We start from the raw sequence: 19,241 nt of genomic DNA, 5'->3' as shown, positions 1-19,241 counted from the left end.
TAAATATGTAATAAATATACAAAAACTTTTGTACACAACTACAAAATTATCAATTTGTCTTTATAAATTTCTTTCTCATTTGCACACAAAATTGTTATAGGAAATCCAATATGGAAGACTTTTTTTATTGGATTCTTAATTTAAGCATACACACTGCAAATAAATCAATACAAAAATGTAAAATGAATGACTCTTCAACTGCAGGTATATTAAGATAGCCTAATGCTATTGATATTTTCATAAAAATACAAAAGTCTTTGAGGAACACCTCCATATTTTGAAAGAATAACATTATTTGCAATGATCAGATATTTGGTCATTGTCAACATTTTCTGCAGCTTAAACAAAGCCGTATTCAACGCAATAAAAACTATAGTGATGTTGAACTGAAAGAAATTATCTGTGAGAAAAATATGAATTAATACAGTCATATCCAGTCAGTAACATGCTCAGAATATTTTGACTTTATAAATAGTTTAAAAATTATTCATGCTGTTGAAAGTTCAGGACATATTCAATCATACTGAATTTCAAAAATTTGAACTGCCTTGTTTGAACATTTCCCCTGAACGCTGCATGTTCATTTTATGCCACAAAATTTTGACTGATGCAGTATTACATAATTCAACAAAAATCTGAAAAAAATACCCAGCTCAGTCCTCTTTGGCTATGAAAAAACACATCTAGTTTATTTGTTTTTTAGTTTATTTATCGTTTCCAATACCGGTTTGACTAGTGCTTGGTATCTACCATCATCACCACTGCCATAAGGGGACAATTTAGTGGTAATGTACGCGAATGAAAGATGACTTTTTTCATCAAAGAAAGCACCTTGACCTCCATGTCCATAATGACCAAAAAGATTCTCTGTATAAGTATCCTGAAAATGGAAAGAAAAATATTGAGCAATTAGAACAATATAGGATATTTATTTACACTATTACTTTACTTACTCCATTTGTAGCACATAGCGCATATGTACTTATGTAAATGACAGAAGTGTGTCTATGGTCAAAATAAATCATATTATCGATTTACAGATGTACTTCTAATAAGAGCAAATACGGTAGGCCATATTTTCTCCGAGGCACTATAATAACATCAGGCGATTTCTTTGCGGGTTGATTTGTAGCTTGCACAACTTATTTGCTAGTTTCTCTAGTTCCCAGCATTCTGGTGAGCTATCAACCTCTTTAAGCTGACGAAATTTGAATGTTTTTACACAAAAGCACAAGTTTATTCGGTAACCATGGAAATCCTAACTCCTCCATTGCTGACATTTGGTTGAATATTTACGTCTATAATGAAAAACATTTTTTGTGCCAAACGGCCATCAGTCACACGTAGCCCATTTATTCATAAAAACATAACAAAACAGTGAATGCCTTGCCTAAAGTTAAGCACAAAACCGCCCTGTATATATATATATATATATATATAGGAAGGTAGTAGATTATTTCAGGCAAGAGCCCTTGATACTAAACGATGAGTTTGTAGAGCAGATTTACATACGTGAAATTACAGAGAAATTAAGACGCGACTACATGAGTAAAGTTAACTCTACAGTACTGTTTCGTAAGGTACATGGAATACCTCACTCATCAGGAGTTAAGCCTTAACTCTTTACTCCTGATGATTGTATTCTTGTTACTTAACAGGTGCTGAAGCAAGGGCGAAATATACATAGTTGTATTCAGGGATTTACAGGAGCGCAGTGCCCTCATGCCATGCCCCCCTCACCTTGAGGGGCAGCTCCTCTGGCAACCATAAAAATTCTGATTGACCAAAGATTACATGTGGCCACAGTCTTCAACTGTGACCTGTCTGATAGTAATTTGGCCCCAAGGAAGCTTCAATTTAACTTAGAATTATCAAACACTCCACACCCCAATTGCAGTGCTCCCTCTTGCAGTTTTTTCCTAGCAAATTGTGAAACTGAAATTGAAATTGTGGCGCGAAGCATCTTCTATTAGAAGAAAGCAGACAGAATCTGCTGTAGTACTAAATAATTAAGACTTTCACCAAGGGTCAACTCGTCTGTCATTCTGGATTATTCAAATTCCAGTCTTGTTTTTCTTGCATAATTATCTTTGTTGATTTTACCCAAATCCCATAAACAAAACTACCGTAAAATCTGTATTAGAAGCCGCATCCTGAATAGAAGTCGCACCCATTCTTTTTGAATAATTGAGAACCAAAAATTCATCATTTCTCATATGTGTAGATGCTCTAATAGAAAAGGTATCCCCTCTATGGCATTGTACCATTTTAATATGTAACGTGCAGATAGACACACACAGAGACACGCATGTATGTCATTTACTGCGTTCTTTTATTCCAAGTTCATACTATGGTTAAGATAACATAAAACAAAAACAAAACAAAACAAAAAAAGAAACCCTGACTAGAACAACTCTAAATTGAGTGAGATACAATGCTCTCCTCAGCTTCAGGTCGCCATTCACACAGCTCGAGCTCAGAAAATCATGAAATGGTTTTCAAACTTCTAGAGACTGATAGAGATTGAAACTGGGTGAAATTGCAAACAGCAAACGAAAAGTGTTTGCAAACAGAAGTTTACAAGATGGAGTCTGTCATGTCACATGACCTCGGCAAAAGAAGTGTTTTCTCAAAATTACAAAATACATTGAAATAATACATTACATATCCTCTACAGAAATTAATAATAAAAATAAAGAATTTACAATACATCTCAAAGGTAGAAATATGAATATTTAAAGAAAATATAAATAACACTCAAGGATGAACAGCGCCCTCACACACTCAAGAAGGGTGAACAGCGCCCCCATACACTCAAGAAGGGTAAACAGCACTCTCACACACTTCCCTGCTTGAAGGTTGGTGCCCTCAACAACCAAACAATGAATAGAAATTACAGAACAGAAGTTTTGTAATAATCAAAAAGATTCATGATGACATCATGACCAGTTAACAACTAAACCAACATGAACTGGATCCACAAAGACGCGCTAAGAATACGACGCGCATCAAATAGAACAAATACAGTGGCTCCAAATGCAGGTTGCGTTACGCTGTTGTGAAAGGGTCATTATCATATTAACACTTAAACATGTTCATTGAACACAAAGAAGAAATTACAAAGTTCAAATAGCAAATAACCCAATACAAATTACATTTGCGTTACATTACTGTGAAAGTTAAACATGGTTTATCCCAGATAACATCTGCATCATCAGCATATTGGACTGGGCCAAATTAGCATGGCTTTGAACCATATTTGCTAACATTTTAGGATCATATTTTACACACACAGAAGTTTCTTCGATGACTGATTTTGGTAAATTATGTGGGTTGGAATGTTGTCCAGCTGTAACACGAGTTGATCTTCGAGGTTCACTTATTACGTTTTCTGAACTAGTCAACTTTTCCGCTGATCTATCATGAGGAGTTTTATTAGCAATGGTTTCTGTTTTAAGGCAAATACTTGGTTGCTCAACCACTGTATCAGAAGGTATCAGAGGCTTTGTAGGTATGCTTGGATTAGACCTTTCATTGTTATCCACATTAACTTCAGCAGAAGGAGGAATAGTACGCAATTCACACCTGGTCTCACTATCAATACGAAAGTCACACTCTTCATCTTCAGAGTCACTGTCAGATATTTTTTCAGACTTAACATCTTCTTCTGTGGCACTGCCAACTTCCATGTCTTTGACAAGACTTCTGGAATCTAGCAGCTCAGTTCGATGTACAGTCTTGCGCGGTAGCCCACCAGTGACAGGTTCCACTACATAAGTATTTCCACCAGTGTCAAGTCTTTCAATGACCATATATGGTTCAGGATTCCATTTATCTTGGATCTTATTGCGCCCTATCACTCTATTCTTTAAGAACACACGAGCACCAAGCTCCAAATCAGTTTTGTCAGCTTTACTATCATTCCTGACTCTTCTTCTTAGAGCTTCTTTCTCAGTCTTCCGTGAGGCCATTTCAAATGCATCTGTTAATCTTCTGTGATGATCGGCTATCCATCCATCTACCGAGCAATCATCCTTGCACACATCAATGCCAAGTAGATGATCGACAGGAAGTACAGGTTCTCTGCCAAAAAACAAATAGTGAGGAGAGTAGCCAGTAGATGAGTGTGGAGTACAGTTGTATGCATACACTAGCTCGGGTAAGTGCTCAGACCACTTTGACTTCTTCTTCGGAGGGAGTGTGCGCAATCGATCATGGAGAGTGCGATTAAATCGCTCACACTGTCCGTTGCCCTCTGGATGGTATGGAGTTGTGCGACTCTTTGTGATATTGTAGATGTTACAAAGTTCTCGAATAATTTTGCTTTCAAAATTACGGCCTTGATCGCTATGAATTCTACGAGGTACTCCAAATCGAACAAACCAGTCACGAACTAAGACATGAGCTACTGTTGTCGCTTTCTGATCTCTGGTTGGTATTGCTTGAGTGAACTTGGTGAACACATCTGTGAGCACAAGAACATTCTCAACACCATTCGAGCTGGGTTCTAGTACAATGTAGTCCATAGCAAGTATCTCCAATGGCTTTGAAGCAGTCAGGGATCCCATGGTGGGATGGAGCCTCTTCCCTGCTTTGGCCAAAGTACAACGTTGACATCTATTACAGTACTCAGCAATCTCTCCAACCATTCCTGGCCAGTAACATCTTTCTCTCACCAATGCTGTTGTCTTCTCAGCTGCCTGATGCCCAACCTGATCATGCACTGCATTCAACACTTGGTTCTTGATCTGTTCTGGGAGCACTAGTTGTTTCACTTCTCTACCAGTGTCATGGACAATTCGATACAGCACACCTTCATCTTCCATGATCCGTTTCCAACACCGGAGCAACTTACGTGCTTGTTTGGTTTCCCTCATTAGCTGACGCTTAGTAGGAGGGTGCCTAGTTTTCCAGTAGAACCAAAGTCTGCTGATATTTTCATCTAGCATCTGCATACGTGATAAGTCGGTCTTAGAGATAGACGGCAAAGTAGAAATTGTCTTTGGCTCTGTGTTTTGAGTTCTAACGCGAACGTCTTTAAGCAACACTTCAGTAGACATCCTTCCAGAACATGCACGAATGGAGTCTTCAAGAACAGTGGAAACTCTAATTTCATACTGGAGTAGTTCTGCATATTGCGTTCATTAGGTTTTAAACTTCGACTATAATACCCAAGTACAACAGTTTTATCACCTTGTTTCTGTGACAAAACAGCGCCCAACCCTAAAAAACTAGCATCAGTTTCTAAGATAAAGGGCTGTTTGAAATTAGGATAGCCCAAGACTGGAGGGGATGTCAGTGCATTTTTCAGTGCCATAAATGATTCTTCACAAGACTGGTTCCAACATTCATTGACATCACATGACCACCCCTTATTGGTAGTAACTCTTTTCTTCCTCCCTTTCTTTGACTTGCCTCTGACATCATCAGGCTTCTTTAGTAAGCTGTGGAGTGGGGCAGCCACTTTAGCATATTCTGGAATAAACCTCCTGTAATACCCAGACAATCCAAGAAACCCACGTAGTTCACGTTCTGATTTTGGCCTAGGCCACTCTTGAACTGCACGCACTTTCTCCGGATCTGGGGAAACACAATTACCAGACACCACATGACCCAGATAGCGTACTTTAGTGTGAAATAAATGACACTTTTCAGGCTTTACCTTGAGATTGAGCTTAGTCAAACGAGAAAGTACTATATCGAGTCTCGATAGAGTTTCTTCAAAAGTAGAACCAAAAACTAAAATGTCATCAAGATACACAAGAAGAGTCTGAAAATTGATATCACCAAATACTTTGTCCATCAACCTCATAAAGGTGGCAGGAGCATTACATAGACCAAATGGCATTTTGGTATACTCAAAAAGACCTCCTGTACCTGTACGGAATGCAGTCTTTTCAATGTCCTCCTCAGCAACCGGAAGTTGATTAAAACCATGTGCCAAATCCAGGCTACAGAAATATTTGGCGCCTCCAAGTACTTCTAAAGCTTCCTCTATCCTAGGTAAAGGATACGCATCTTTGTGAGTCTTCATATTCAAGGAGTGATAATCCACGCATAACCTCAGCTTACCATCCTTCTTTTTTACTAAAACTATTGGTGATGCATAAGGGCTAGACGACTCTCTAATAACACCTCTCTCTAAAGATTTCTGTAAGTACTCCCTCACCTCATCCCAGTGATGTGGTGGGACTCTACGATGTGGTACTTTAACAGGCTTATCATCAGTGGTAATTATTCGATGCTGTACTAAATCACAAAATCCAATATCATCCTCATCCTTACTAAATGTGTTCTGATATTTATCAATCAGCATATTTAACTTGTTCTTCTGGACTTGACTAACATCACCAACATTCATTCTTGAGATAAGGTCTTGTACTTCAGGAGCTGTGACATCACTGCCTGGTGCTTCTGTCACTTGTACTTCATTTACATTCACAGCATGAAACCTAATAGTTGGCTCTAAAGAAACAGACTTAGCCACTCCCACTGGGGTGCGAGGGGTTAAATAAACATCACGATCACTGAAATTTGCAATTTGCATAGGCACCCTACCAGTATCAGTCACAGTCACATATGTTGCACCAATGGCCACTCCACTCTGCAACTCTGCAACATGAACTTCATTTCGCTCCAACAACACATTGTATGTCTGTCCAATGGGGGCAGGTCTGAGAGATCCATCAATTACACGTATAGAACGAGCAGGAATCAATACAGGTTTCTTCCCAGCAATTCTCACAGGTCTGTTCTCCACTGAAACTGCAAACACTTCTTCATTGTTTACAAATGTTGGCTTGTAAGCTTCTAGTATATAAAGAAAGTTAATCTCATTCACACTAAGCCCAGTTTGTATTTTCTCTCTAAAGTTATCACCATACTGCCCTACCAATTCATTTCTTATATCCCTAAAAACATTGGACCCTATAACACCAGGTACTCTTTTCTTTCGTGACTCAACGGGAGTATTGGTTGGGTCACGCACAACTAAGAAACCCAAATTATTAAATGTATGATTACAAATAGTAATAGACAGCTCCACATAACCAAGGTAGGGTATATCAAGGCCCTGAGAACCAGTTAACTTAATAAATGATGCTTTAACAAGATATTCTCTAAAAACTGCCCGTTACTGTTGAGACCTGGGCACCGGTGTCAAGTACACACACACCATCTGTACCTCCCAACTTTAGAACAGCTTCTGGACAATCTCCCACCACGCTATGTATAAATGAGCCTCCATCAATCCTAGTCTCACCTACCACACGGCTCTCTGCAGCAGGCTGGTTTAGTTTAAATCTTGGGGTTTAGGCTTTGGTTTGGACTTTCTCTTAGGGCAGTCTCGGTTTAGATGATCTGGTGAGTTACATGTCCAACATCGAGGTTTATTGTCAGTTGACACAGGTGAACGATTCTCAGGTTTCACAAATTTCTGTACCATTGATGTGAGAGTATCAACTTGTTTTGAAAGCATAGACACCTGTTGAGCCAGTGCTGCAACTTCTCCATCACTTTTAGATTGGTCGCTTAATATCTCACGAACAGCAGCTTCACGTTTTGCTTTCAAAGATTTGCCCCTTTGACCCATCAATTTGATAACCTGGTCACGAGCATCGAAAAAACTAAGTTCTGGCTGATCTGCATTCAGTCTTCGTAACTCCATTCGCAAACTGTCATCTCGAACAGCTTCAGCTAAACGACTTTTTAACTGACTTTCTCTACCTGGTTTGAATGACGAATCTAGTTGTACGATTCTGTCATACAAACAAACTAACTGCAAGGAACATGCAATGATGTCTTCTCCATCAGACTGTGTATACGCAAAGAACTGTTGCTGTAGCTGGGGTAAACTATCACCGTCACCAAACACTCTTATAAGTATTGCAAATATCTTACTTGGATCACTTTTGACGGCATCTCCACGACCAAGTATCTCACGTCTGGCCTTACCAACAAGATGTTCAATGAGAAATGCAGCCTGTTCACTCACATCTAGTCTTCTGGAGGATATAACTGCTTGGGCATCTTCAATCCAGTCCTCTACTGACAGATCACTGGCTTTTTCAGGCTTGTCATGAAACCTGTCAAGTTTCCTACTCGGAGACATGTACACCACCTTTCCCATACCAGTACCAGAGTCTGCACTGACCTTAGATGTCTCTCGTTCCAAAGCAATCAGACGCTTTACCTCCATACTAGATGCTTCAGCATCTGCCCATGCTGCAGCCACTTCCTCATCTTTTTGTGTAACAGCCAACTCCAATGCTTTAATTCTCTGCAACATCCCTTGGACATCAGCCTCAGTAGCAGCTTGCTCTGTATCAGACATGATAGTAGGATATACAGCAAAAAGAAATTGTGAACCAGCAGTACACAAATAGCATTAAACTAAAATAATCTACACTCAAGTACTAAATACATACAGTGTGACCTTAATAACAGATTATCACACAGTAAGGGATCCTATACTACTACATTCACACAATAACAGCTTCAAGTAAAATTTTACAGTGCACCACGTGTAAAAACATACATTGCAACGATCTACTAAAAACAAACACTGTGAAAATTCTGTGAAATACACAAGTACAAAATAAACATTCAAACAATTATTGTCATTACAAACTTCAATAAAAGAGTCTATTTGAAAGAGTTCACACAAACTTGTCTTTTCATCCTTGATGATGTGTCATCAGCCCAGGTTGAACATCAGTGTCTTCTATGAGAACACAGTAGCACAGTTCAGGTGAAATGTAGCACACCACCCAGGAAACACACTTTCAACTTGGCCTTAATTCTCTCTTCAAGTCAGGGTTTAAACCATGTAGAAGTCGCACTTGGATCCTGCCGACTACGCCAAAATGTAACGTGCAGATAGACACACACAGAGACACGCATGTATGTCATTCACTGCGTTCTTTTATTCCAAGTTCATACTATGGTTAAGATAACATAAAACAAAAACAAAACAAAACAAAAAAAGAAACCCTGACTAGAACAACTCTAAATTGAGTGAGATACAATGCTCTCCTCAGCTTCAGGTCGCCATTCACACAGCTCGAGCTCAGAAAATCATGAAATGGTTTTCAAACTTCTAGAGACTGATAGAGATTGAAACTGGGTGAAATTGCAAACAGCAAACGAAAAGTGTTTGCAAACAGAAGTTTACAAGATGGAGTCTGTCATGTCACATGACCTCGGCAAAAGAAGTGTTTTCTCAAAATTACAAAATACATTGAAATAATACATTACATATCCTCTACAAAAATTAATAATAAAAATAAAGAATTTACAATACATCTCAAAGGTAGAAATATGAATATTTAAAGAAAATATAAATAACACTCAAGGATGAACAGCGCCCTCACACACTCAAGAAGGGTGAACAGCGCCCCCATACACTCAAGAAGGGTAAACAGCACTCTCACAAATAGAAGCTGCAGTTTCTAATACAGATTTTACATTTCTAGACAATAGTGGTCGACAACACTGGTGTTTTGACTTTAAAGATATTCATAAGTATGTAAATTTATTGATTGTAAAAATATTAAAATTGAATCTGCATTGAAGTCGTCCCTGTAATACGATAACTATTTTCATGTATATGGTCAGTATGATTCAAATGTTCTTAGAACCTCAATGTTGAACTATATGAATCCCATGGCAAATTTAATTTAAAGAGGAACCGATACTATAAAATAGGGGCAAGATGGCCACCGCAATTAGTATGCTAATCCAAACCAAGCTGATCAGATCGTGGCGGGAGCCCTAGGAAATGTTGTTTAGAGTTCAAGCTGTGATTCCAAATACATTTTTACGGGGGCATGATTATGTAGGCTAGCGAATACACTCATCTCGTTGGGCTTTTGTTGTTTTCGGTCGAAGCGTGCCGCGACAAGTAAAAAAAAGTTTAAAATGACGGCTAATGTATGCAAAATGCCTGTCAATCACAGTTTGAGTAAGCGAGCATAATAAGCATTCATTTACTTAGTGGACAGAGGCGGAGTTAATTACCCATGAGCACGTGGTGCAATCCATGGGATTGAGCGGTTCCCCTTTAATAGTTTCACACTTACCGGGAGACCCGTAATTAGAAAGTGGGGATGCATCCCGTGGCAAAAGTTGTTCAATTTACACAATACTTTATCTTCACTTTTTTCGTTACATTCTTTGAATTTCTTGACTAAATTATTTGATAATAATCTTTTCCCGTTCCATTCACCTCCATTAGATAATATAGCATACAACTTGGCCAATCCCCGAGCTGTACCGATTCCATTAGCTGAGGGGATTTCTAAAGATCGATACTGGTAGACATTTTCCTGTTCAGAATAGAATGAAACATATACTGTAGAATACTTTATTTTTGCTTGGAATTTATTTTCGCTAAAGGGATGATTCCGTGAAAATAAAATCCAGCGAATATACTTTCTTTCCTATATTTCACATTAAACTCATCAAAAATCAGTGAAAATAAATTCCATACAAAACACCCGAAATGCCTTTTCAGCGAAAATAAAGTATTCCACAGTATTCTATTGTTATCACATGCTGCTGTTCTGAGAGAACAATGAGTTACTGAGTCATATTTAGTGTTTACAATCTGCATATGAATGCAACCATAGCAGACTACAGCCTGAATATGAATACAACCATAGCAGACTACAGCCTGAATATGAATACAACCATAGCAGACTACAACCTGAATATGAATACAACCATAGCAGACTACAACCTGAATATGAATACAACAATAGCAGACTACAATCTGAATATGAATACAACCATAGCAGACTACAGCCTGAATATGAATACAACCATAGCAGACTACAACCTGAATATGAATACAACCATAGCAGACTACAATCTGAATATGAATACAACCATAGCAGACTACAACCTGAATATGAATACAACCATAGCAGTTTACAGCCTGAATATAATACAACCATAGCAGTCTACAACCTGAATATGAATACAACCATAGCAGTTTACAGCCTGAATATAAATACAACCATAGCAGTCTACAACCTGAATATGAATACAACCATAGCAGTTTACAGCCTGAATATAAATACAACTATAGCAGACTACAGCCTGAATATGAATACAACCATAGTAGACTACAACCTGAATATGAATACAACCATAGCAGACTACAACATGAATATGAATACAACCATAGCAGACTACAACCTGAATATGAACAACCATAGTTGTGTACAATTTGAATATGAATACAACCAGTGGTATACAGCCTGAATATGAATACAATTATAATGAATTACAACCTGAATACGAATGCAAACACAGTTGTGTACAATTTGAATATGAATACAACCACAGTGGTGTACAGCCTGAATATTGATACAATTATAGTGAATTACAAGCTGAATAATAATACAACAATATCACTTCAATCTGAATATGAATATGAATACAACCACAGTGGTGTACAATCTGAATATGAATACAACCACAGTAGTGTACAACCTGAATATGAATATAACCATATCAGTTTACAGCCTGAATATGAATACAACCACAGTGGAGTACAACATCTATAAATCCAAGATGCAACTGTAAAATTACAAAAATAAATGCTTGACAAGAAAAATGGGTCACATGACCAAGATTGTTTCACATGAACTTACTGATCCAAAACTACCAAGGACGCGTATTGCCCTTGAAATCAAGCTGTTTGGTCGGAACAAGATGTTGATACCTAAAGGTCTATATTTTGCACTCAGCATCATCTTAAAAAACAGCCATGGTGAAACGTCTGACTTCGCAACTCGATAATCTTCCTCTTTAGGCAAACCTATGAAAAAATCAATCCCTAGGAAGACAAAAGATAAACATAGTTGAACTTTATCATAGTTCGTTTCAATATGAATATGCATTTTCATAATTAATTTTGAATACAAACAAGTTTTGGGATTGAAACAACAGTGGGAAAGCAGTCTACCGAATGTCCTTGATTGATGTAAATATTTTACAAAAACATTGGTTTAAGGATGCGGTAGAGTTATTTTCGTGAATTTTGCTTTTTTTGTTATTACTTTTGTAAAGTTATTGGGCTCATAATTTTATCAAAATTAAAACTGAAACACATCTAGAATACCCTTTTTTTTTAAAAAAAAATAAGAAAAACTACTTGTATAACGGGATACTGTACACTTTGTTTTTGAGATAAAAGTCTTGACGCAAACAATAACATTGACTTATTGCGTAATTTGCATAATCCCTTCACGACGGAAAACAGTGCACACTGAAGATGACGCGGTCATATCAACTCCGGCTCCTGATTATTGATCAATCACAAAAAAGAGGCCCCAAGGAAAAACTCAAAACGCAGTTCAGAGGAAGCGAAACTTTACCTATAACAGAAACGCATTGCCGACAGTACAATGGGGTTCACACTTTGAGTATTCAAACCAAGAGGGTAAAATTTCGTCAGCAAACATGATCAATTTCCATCTTCCAAAAAGTCGGGCAGACAATTTAATATCAACCGAAAATCTAAATTGGTCGGACGAGCAGTTGGGAGAGGTCGGCGAGGTTTGAAAAAACTAGTGTCTTATGTGGGATTGCCGCCAGGTCATCCATCGACAAAGTTCCGTACAAGGACGCCGTTTCCGAAGTTGCGTTGGAAGTCGAGTGTCTACTAGAACAAGACAAAACGTCGGATGTTGTTGAGTTAACTAGCACTAGGGGTTGGCGTTTAGGCATGTCAACCTCTTTCTCCGGTTACTTGGCAAGCGTTTGTTATACAGACCATGCTTCGCATGTAAACATGATTTGAATATATAATGAGATGACGTCATTTATCTCTCTAACTGTTCAACGTTATGCGGGGCCACCATGTACTGTAACAACTTCGCTTCTTTTTGGAGGACGAATACGGACCCAAAACTTTATAGTTTTGGATTTTATTACTGCAAGGCTACTAAGTGACTCCATGTTATGTGTTTTGTTGTAAAAACCCTTGAAGCATTTTTTGATAACTTCTCGCAATAAAAAATAAAAGGCTTTTAAATTCCTTGTCTATGGGTGAAATAACAGGAAAAATGTAAATTGGTGTCATTGTAAACAAATATACAATCTATGTTCAAACACTCTCGAGGCATTGACGGGGCTGATGCTGCCTTGATTTTTCAGCTTTCTTTTTTTTACAAAACCCCTACGGTTTTTATACAAAACTCATTTTTATTCAAAATAACACCTCTATGTTTACTCAGTAATCACGTGACTAATTCGTGGTACATGTCACAGATCATTTTTTTCAAAAAGCCAGGAACAAGGGCTTCAAGAAAATATATAATTTGCTATGCTTCAAAACACTTTTCCTCATGAAAACAGTTTTTACTTTTTAGAGCATGATAACTCTACCGCATCCTTAAGGAACATAATTTCCAGCTTTACTGAAAGTAATTCAGATATTTTAGTATAAAAAACAAATGCCTCATCTCAGAAAAATGTACTGCATTTTAATAGACGTGAATAGATTCATAAAACATGAAAGATACATGTAACAGAAAATTTTAGCTGGCTTTTGCTCAAGTATTTTGTACATGCGTCTGTCAAAAAATAATGAATCACTTAGCCTTAGACTGTGCAACTCTCCCCACGCGTTGGTTTTGAAACCCAGTCTAGTATTCCCATGGGATTCAGAAGATACATTACCAATGATGTTTTTACAAGATAAATGATTTGCTTCATTGAACACATAGAGCAAGGTATACTCCCATTGAGATCAGTGATCTTCGAATGTGTATCACCAGTGATCAGTCAAGTAGAAACAGTCAAAATATTTTATCAGATTTTCTCAATTTTTGCATGATATTTTCATACAGGGCATCTGTTGTTCATACTAAGGGTAGACTTTATACTGATGACTAAGGTGACCAAGTGTGATAAAGTTTGGAATAGAATTAGTAAAGTTATTGTGCACACAATAACAATTATTAACGACGACGACAAAAACAACAACAACGCCGGACAATAAATAGAAGACAATAAATAACAATTGTAAACTCTAAGCAACACAGGATCTTCAAATTAGCAATATTTTACAGAATAAACACTCACCAAAATTATCAGCTATTTCTTCTTGCAAAAACTGTCCAATGGTTCTATGTTTTGGATCAACATGTTTTATTAAGTAACTTAAAAACCATCCAAAAGTCATACCATGATAACCATGTGCAGTACCTGGCTCCCATACTGGCGTTGTCTCGGACAATAATTTATTCATCTCTTCAGGATTTTTAAGAATCTCCGTTGTGATTTTCCGATTCAAAACAGGTAGCCCAGCCTATTAAATGTATAGATGTAAGATTTTTTAATTAAGTCAATAAAAAAAATGTTATAGTTTTGTATAATTATTCATGAATAAAGTTAAAAACTTTGATGAGAATAAAATATTGATGTATTTTTTACCTCGTGATTTACTAGTTGCTTCACAGTTATGTTCTCTTTCCCATTCTGCGCAAATTCCGGCCAATAGTGAGAGACTTTCTGATCATAATCTAAATACCCACGATCCACTGCAACAGCAATACAGATTGCTACCACACCCTTTGTGGACGAGTATGCTAATGACATAGTGTCTTCAAGCCATGGATCTGCTTCGTCATAATTTGCATATCCACCCCATAGGTCAACAACCTTCTGACCTTTGTAGTACACCGCAAATGCTGATCCTGCTTCCAAGCCTTGTTCATGAAGACTTCTGTTAAAATAAAACATCAAACATTTAACAATTCTGTGAGGTCTCATCCCCAGACCAATATATACACAACCAAATGTTGAGATTGTTGATCGGTAATGAGAAAATAACTGCAGAATAGGAATTTAAGCAAGCCCCCTAAATGGATGGTCAGTTACACACATTGTATTTATGTTTATCTAAGGGATGAGTCTCACCAGTACTTTCAAAATAGAAATGTGTGGAAAGTCAGGATATTTATTTTTGACATATTTTTTTTACCTAAAACAGCAGCATTTTTAACACATTTTATGTTTTTTACCTTATTCTACGAGTGATTTTTCAATTATTTGCAAAGTGGGAATGCAACTTGCAATGCAATATTCTTGGTACAATCAGATTGCAGGTAGATGCTTACAACTGACACCTTAAATCAGCAACCAATCAGAATTTCTGTTACAGGCTGATAGGATACAACTGTCAGTGTACTTTATCATCATCAGCACCCAATCAGAACTTGTGTTACAGGCTGATACGATAAAACTGCCGACTTGAATGTACTTTTTCATCATCACAAACCAGTCAGAACTTGTGTAAACAAGCAACTTTGCAGATGAAAGAGCTCCACTGTAATTGTTAACTGTGAGTTGGAAACGCAGGGTGAAGTGAAAATTTGACACCATAAAAGAAACTGGTCATTGTATTATTACTAGTTTGAAGAAATGAAGATCATAGAGTATGATATGGTTAGTCAGGACACAGTGATAGAGGGACTGTGGTCAGGACAAGATTTTTAAAACTCAAAATAGAATAGAGATTGAATTTGACCTTAACTTCAACATTTTTTCAGAATCCAACAATACATTTGTCTATTACAGTATTATACATAGCCCATATATAATGTATGGGAAAGTGGGAAAAAATCATAACTTTCACAAAAATAGAGATATCTTCACCAAATGAACAAATTTGAAAGAGAACCAGTTCCAAGTTTTTATAACCACCGTCCCAAATTACCGTACCAGCTTTCTTACATTGTCATCGTACACATTGTGACTAAATTGATCTGCCTCTTGTATCCCAAGGTGACGTTTTGTTGTTCATGTCAATCTGGGGAAAACTTTCCAATGTACCCCACCACTAATCCTAAGTCTAACCTGATTCCTGCCCTCTATTATTTGAATCAAGTAAAAAATGCACAACATAGAATCAGGTTCACCAAATTTAGGATATCTGCACATACCCTACCAATTGAAAAACTTAGATATCAAGGGATACCTCCAGAGGAAAGAAAGTGCCAACTTTGTAACAATGGGGCTATTGGCAATGAAATCCATGCACTTTTAGACTGTAACCATACTGGACTAACAAATGCTCGTACTGAATTTCTGAATGCAGTTAGCATTTATAATTAAAGTGGACTTAAACTATCAAAACAACAAATGTTTGCAGAAATTTTAAGTTCGAGAAATGGGTTCATTGCCAATAGTGCTAGCAAATTTATTGACAGCATATTATTTTACTATAAGTAATTTTACTTAGACTTAGGCTTTTATGTATTCTCTTTTGTCTCGTGTGTGTACTTGTGTTTTATTATATTTAATGTCTTTTGACCACAGCTAATGTAACAAAATATATTATTCAGTGTCAAATAAAATATACTATACTACTAGTATACTATTACCCCCTCAAATTAATAGCATACTAGTACGCCCACTTAAGAACACCTATAGTTACCGTAGTTATCTAGGTGGCACAAGCAACTGAAATGAGACGGGGGGGGGGGCTGGAGGGTTAATGATAGTATTTGTGCAAGATGTGGGGTACATGAGGAAGTCTTTCCTACATGGAACTCCGATTGAGACGACCCATAAGCGACAAAGTTAAAATTGTAACGAACACCGTGACTCTCACCTGAAAACGCGTTCAATCTCTTCAAATCCCGGCGCAACACTTCCGCCGGTTAGCACTGGCAGACGTTTCAACCTTAAATACCGAATAAGCTGAACGGCAATCGCAATAACTGCAACTATTGTTGCCGTCTGCAGAATCAGTAAAAAACCCATTTCGAAGATTTTCCGGAAGTTTATATCGACGCTGTGATCGTGAACCTCATTCCACCACTTGAGGGCGTTGCTCTTGAATATTGCATGGAATGGCATCGCAGGCACGGGTGTTGTTTTTTTCTACAGTTTAGCTCAGACAATTAGTTAGTTGCCTGTGAATTTAACTACAAATATATAAAACAGTTTTAGATTTTAAATTAATCCGACAGTGGACGCAATTGAAGCGTAATTATACGTTCCTTATATTCTAGGCTTACCATATATATTTATAGTTTCGATTCTCCGAATAAAAATATTCAAAACACAACATCGCGGGTTTCCTACACGATCAATAATCACATATTTGCCGCAATATTGTTATACTTTGTTTTGTTTTTTTGGTGTTTTTTCAATAAAATAAAGTAATATGTAAGTGTATGAATGGCGTCGATCTAAACACAAAACACCACTTATTTATACACTCAAATAATATTTTATTTTATCGAAAAAACAACAACAAAAAAAACAAACAAGAGACTGTATACAAGTCTATAATATTGCGGCAAATCTGTGAATTTATATTTTTTGATGAAAACGGTTGTAAGTAGATCCCAACTCCAAAATTCTAAATTTGTCATTTGTCACGGCTGTGTGGAAGCACGTATGGTGTAGATCAGATAAAAAAGTGTGATGCGTCATTTTGTTTCACAATTTCCGCAGATGATAATATGGCATGATCTCTGGATTTATAGCTACTAAACGTGCCAGGCGCATAAAGCCGGGAACAACCACTGGTGGCGCTGTGTGGTTTCGAAATCTTTAGTGGATCGCTGAGATAGACCACGGTTTGTTTAGTAACCGTGGATAGACTTATAATTTAAGACGCAGCAACACGTGTTAAGTCTTAAGTATGGTAGAAAACGTGTACAGTCTTCTAATAACCACGATAGGCAGGGTGAAGGCCAATGCCGAAAATATGTTCTTGCAGCGTTTCATAATACAGATAGTTAGATAGACAGATCTTGTAAATATAGAGAAAGGGAATAAATGTTATATAATGAGTTTGAGCATTTGGAAACATTACCATCCGTTTCATATGATTTGAATGCAAGGGAGAGGCACGACGTTGTTCGTCGCAAATTGGATGATATAAATCGGCATTATACAAATGGTGCCATGATTAGATCCAGAGCACAGTGAGTGGAGGAAGGAGAACAGAACAATAAGTATTTTATTTCACTTGAGAAAAGAAATACAAAATTAAAATCAATTACTAAACTTTTTGACAATTCAGATAATATTATTACTGATCCCAAATTTATTCTAGATGAGCAGCGCAAATTTTACCAAAATCTTTGTTCTGAACAGGAGGTGCTCCTCAATGGTTCTGATTTAACTCACAATTCGGAAGATATATTTATTAACTTGTCCGGCATTCCTCAATTGACTGATACTCAGAAATTATCTTGCGATAAGCATGTTTCAATGGAAGAGTGTACCCAAGCCCTTGAAACCCTGCTTGTTGGTAAATCTCCAGGCACTGATGTGCTTACTACTGAATTTTACAAACATTTTTGGGAATACATTAAAGACCTGGTTTATAATAGCTTTCTTCACTTACTTCACTTCCTCCCTGGTGAATTATCGATTGAACGAAAAAGAGGAATTATTACACTTATTCCAAAAAAAGATAAGGATTCAAGGTACTTGGCGACCAATTTTTGTCTTAAATACAGACTATAACATTTTAACTAAATTAATTGCAAATATACTTCACACGGTTTTAGATAGCATTATTGACCCAGATCAAACTAGATATATTCGGGGTAGATATATTGGTCAAAATATTCGTCTCATTAATGATGTTTTTCATTTAGGAAATCTTAAAAAATCAGTGGCATAATGCTTTTTATCGTTTTCGAGAAAGCATTCAATTCCATTAGATGGGGCTTCATCGGTTTTTGCTCTTTTATTCATTATTTCTGTCGAGCTGTTAGCTATCTATGTCAGGAAGTGTGATAATATTCGGGGTATTAATTTATTTAATAATGTTTTAAAAATTTCACAACTAGCAGATGATACAACATTCTTTCTTCATGATTTAGTTAGTGTTCAGAATGTATTGAATGTATTAACTTTATTATATTTTGAAGCAGGTCTACGTTTAAACAAAGGGAAAACAATATAGCTAAGTGGTTTGGTTATCACAGGTATTTAGAGAAGAAACCCTTTCGGTTAAAATGGACTAATGAATCTATTTATGCTCTAGGTATTTGGTTTACACCAGCTGATAAGTCTTCCAGTATGTTGAATTTTAACATAAGTTAAAATCAGTTTTAAATATCGCTTGTTGGCAAGGTAACTATAATCAAGACACTTGCAATGCCACGGCTATTGTATGTTGCTTCTGTTTTACCTGTGCCAATTTCGATTATTAATGAAGTAAACCGAGTAATTTATCATTTTCTTTGGTCTGGCAAGCG

At 36.9% G+C, this 19,241-nt stretch overlaps 2 protein-coding genes across 2 annotated transcripts; both read right to left on the bottom strand.

The window, feature by feature from the left end:
* Positions 1–426: 426 nt before the first annotated feature.
* On the bottom strand, positions 427–16,779 carry LOC102805078 (beta-lactamase domain-containing protein 2-like). Its single transcript, XM_085508542.1, has 6 exons — positions 16,628–16,779; positions 14,446–14,737; positions 14,095–14,320; positions 11,658–11,842; positions 10,080–10,325; positions 427–880 (listed from the first exon to the last, which is right to left on the bottom strand). The coding sequence occupies exons 1-6, from the start codon at positions 16,777–16,779 to the stop codon at positions 689–691; spliced, it is 1,293 nt and encodes a 430-aa protein (XP_085364668.1). The 3' UTR covers positions 427–688.
* Positions 7,292–8,388, bottom strand: LOC146734276 (uncharacterized). Its single transcript, XM_085490777.1, has one exon. It carries the CDS (start codon positions 8,330–8,332, stop codon positions 7,292–7,294), a length of 1,041 nt encoding a protein of 346 aa, XP_085346903.1. The 5' UTR covers positions 8,333–8,388.
* Positions 16,780–19,241: the final 2,462 nt, after the last annotated feature.

This window comes from Saccoglossus kowalevskii, chromosome 15 (assembly GCF_978046115.1).
Source record: "Saccoglossus kowalevskii chromosome 15, keSacKowa6.1, whole genome shotgun sequence".
Lineage (NCBI taxonomy): Eukaryota > Metazoa > Hemichordata > Enteropneusta > Harrimaniidae > Saccoglossus > Saccoglossus kowalevskii.
Note: the sequence above shows the minus strand (reverse complement) of the source record. Positions and strands in the feature narration are given on the sequence as shown.

What these genes read in the sequence shown, in the direction of transcription:
- LOC146734276 (XM_085490777.1), bottom strand. Translation starts at nt 8,332, where the DNA reads ATGTCTGATACAGAGCAAGCTGCTACTGAGGCTGATGTCCAAGGGATG.
- LOC102805078 (XM_085508542.1), bottom strand. Translation starts at nt 16,779, where the DNA reads ATGGGTTTTTTACTGATTCTGCAGACGGCAACAATAGTTGCAGTTATT. An exon ending in TCCTTGGTAGTTTTGGATCA is followed by an intron (nt 10,326 to 11,657) that starts GTAAGTTCATGT and finishes TATTCTGAACAG; the next exon opens with GAAAATGTCTACCAGTATCG. An exon ending in TTCTAATTACGGGTCTCCCG is followed by an intron (nt 881 to 10,079) that starts GTAAGTGTGAAA and finishes TTCCATTTTCAG; the next exon opens with GATACTTATACAGAGAATCT.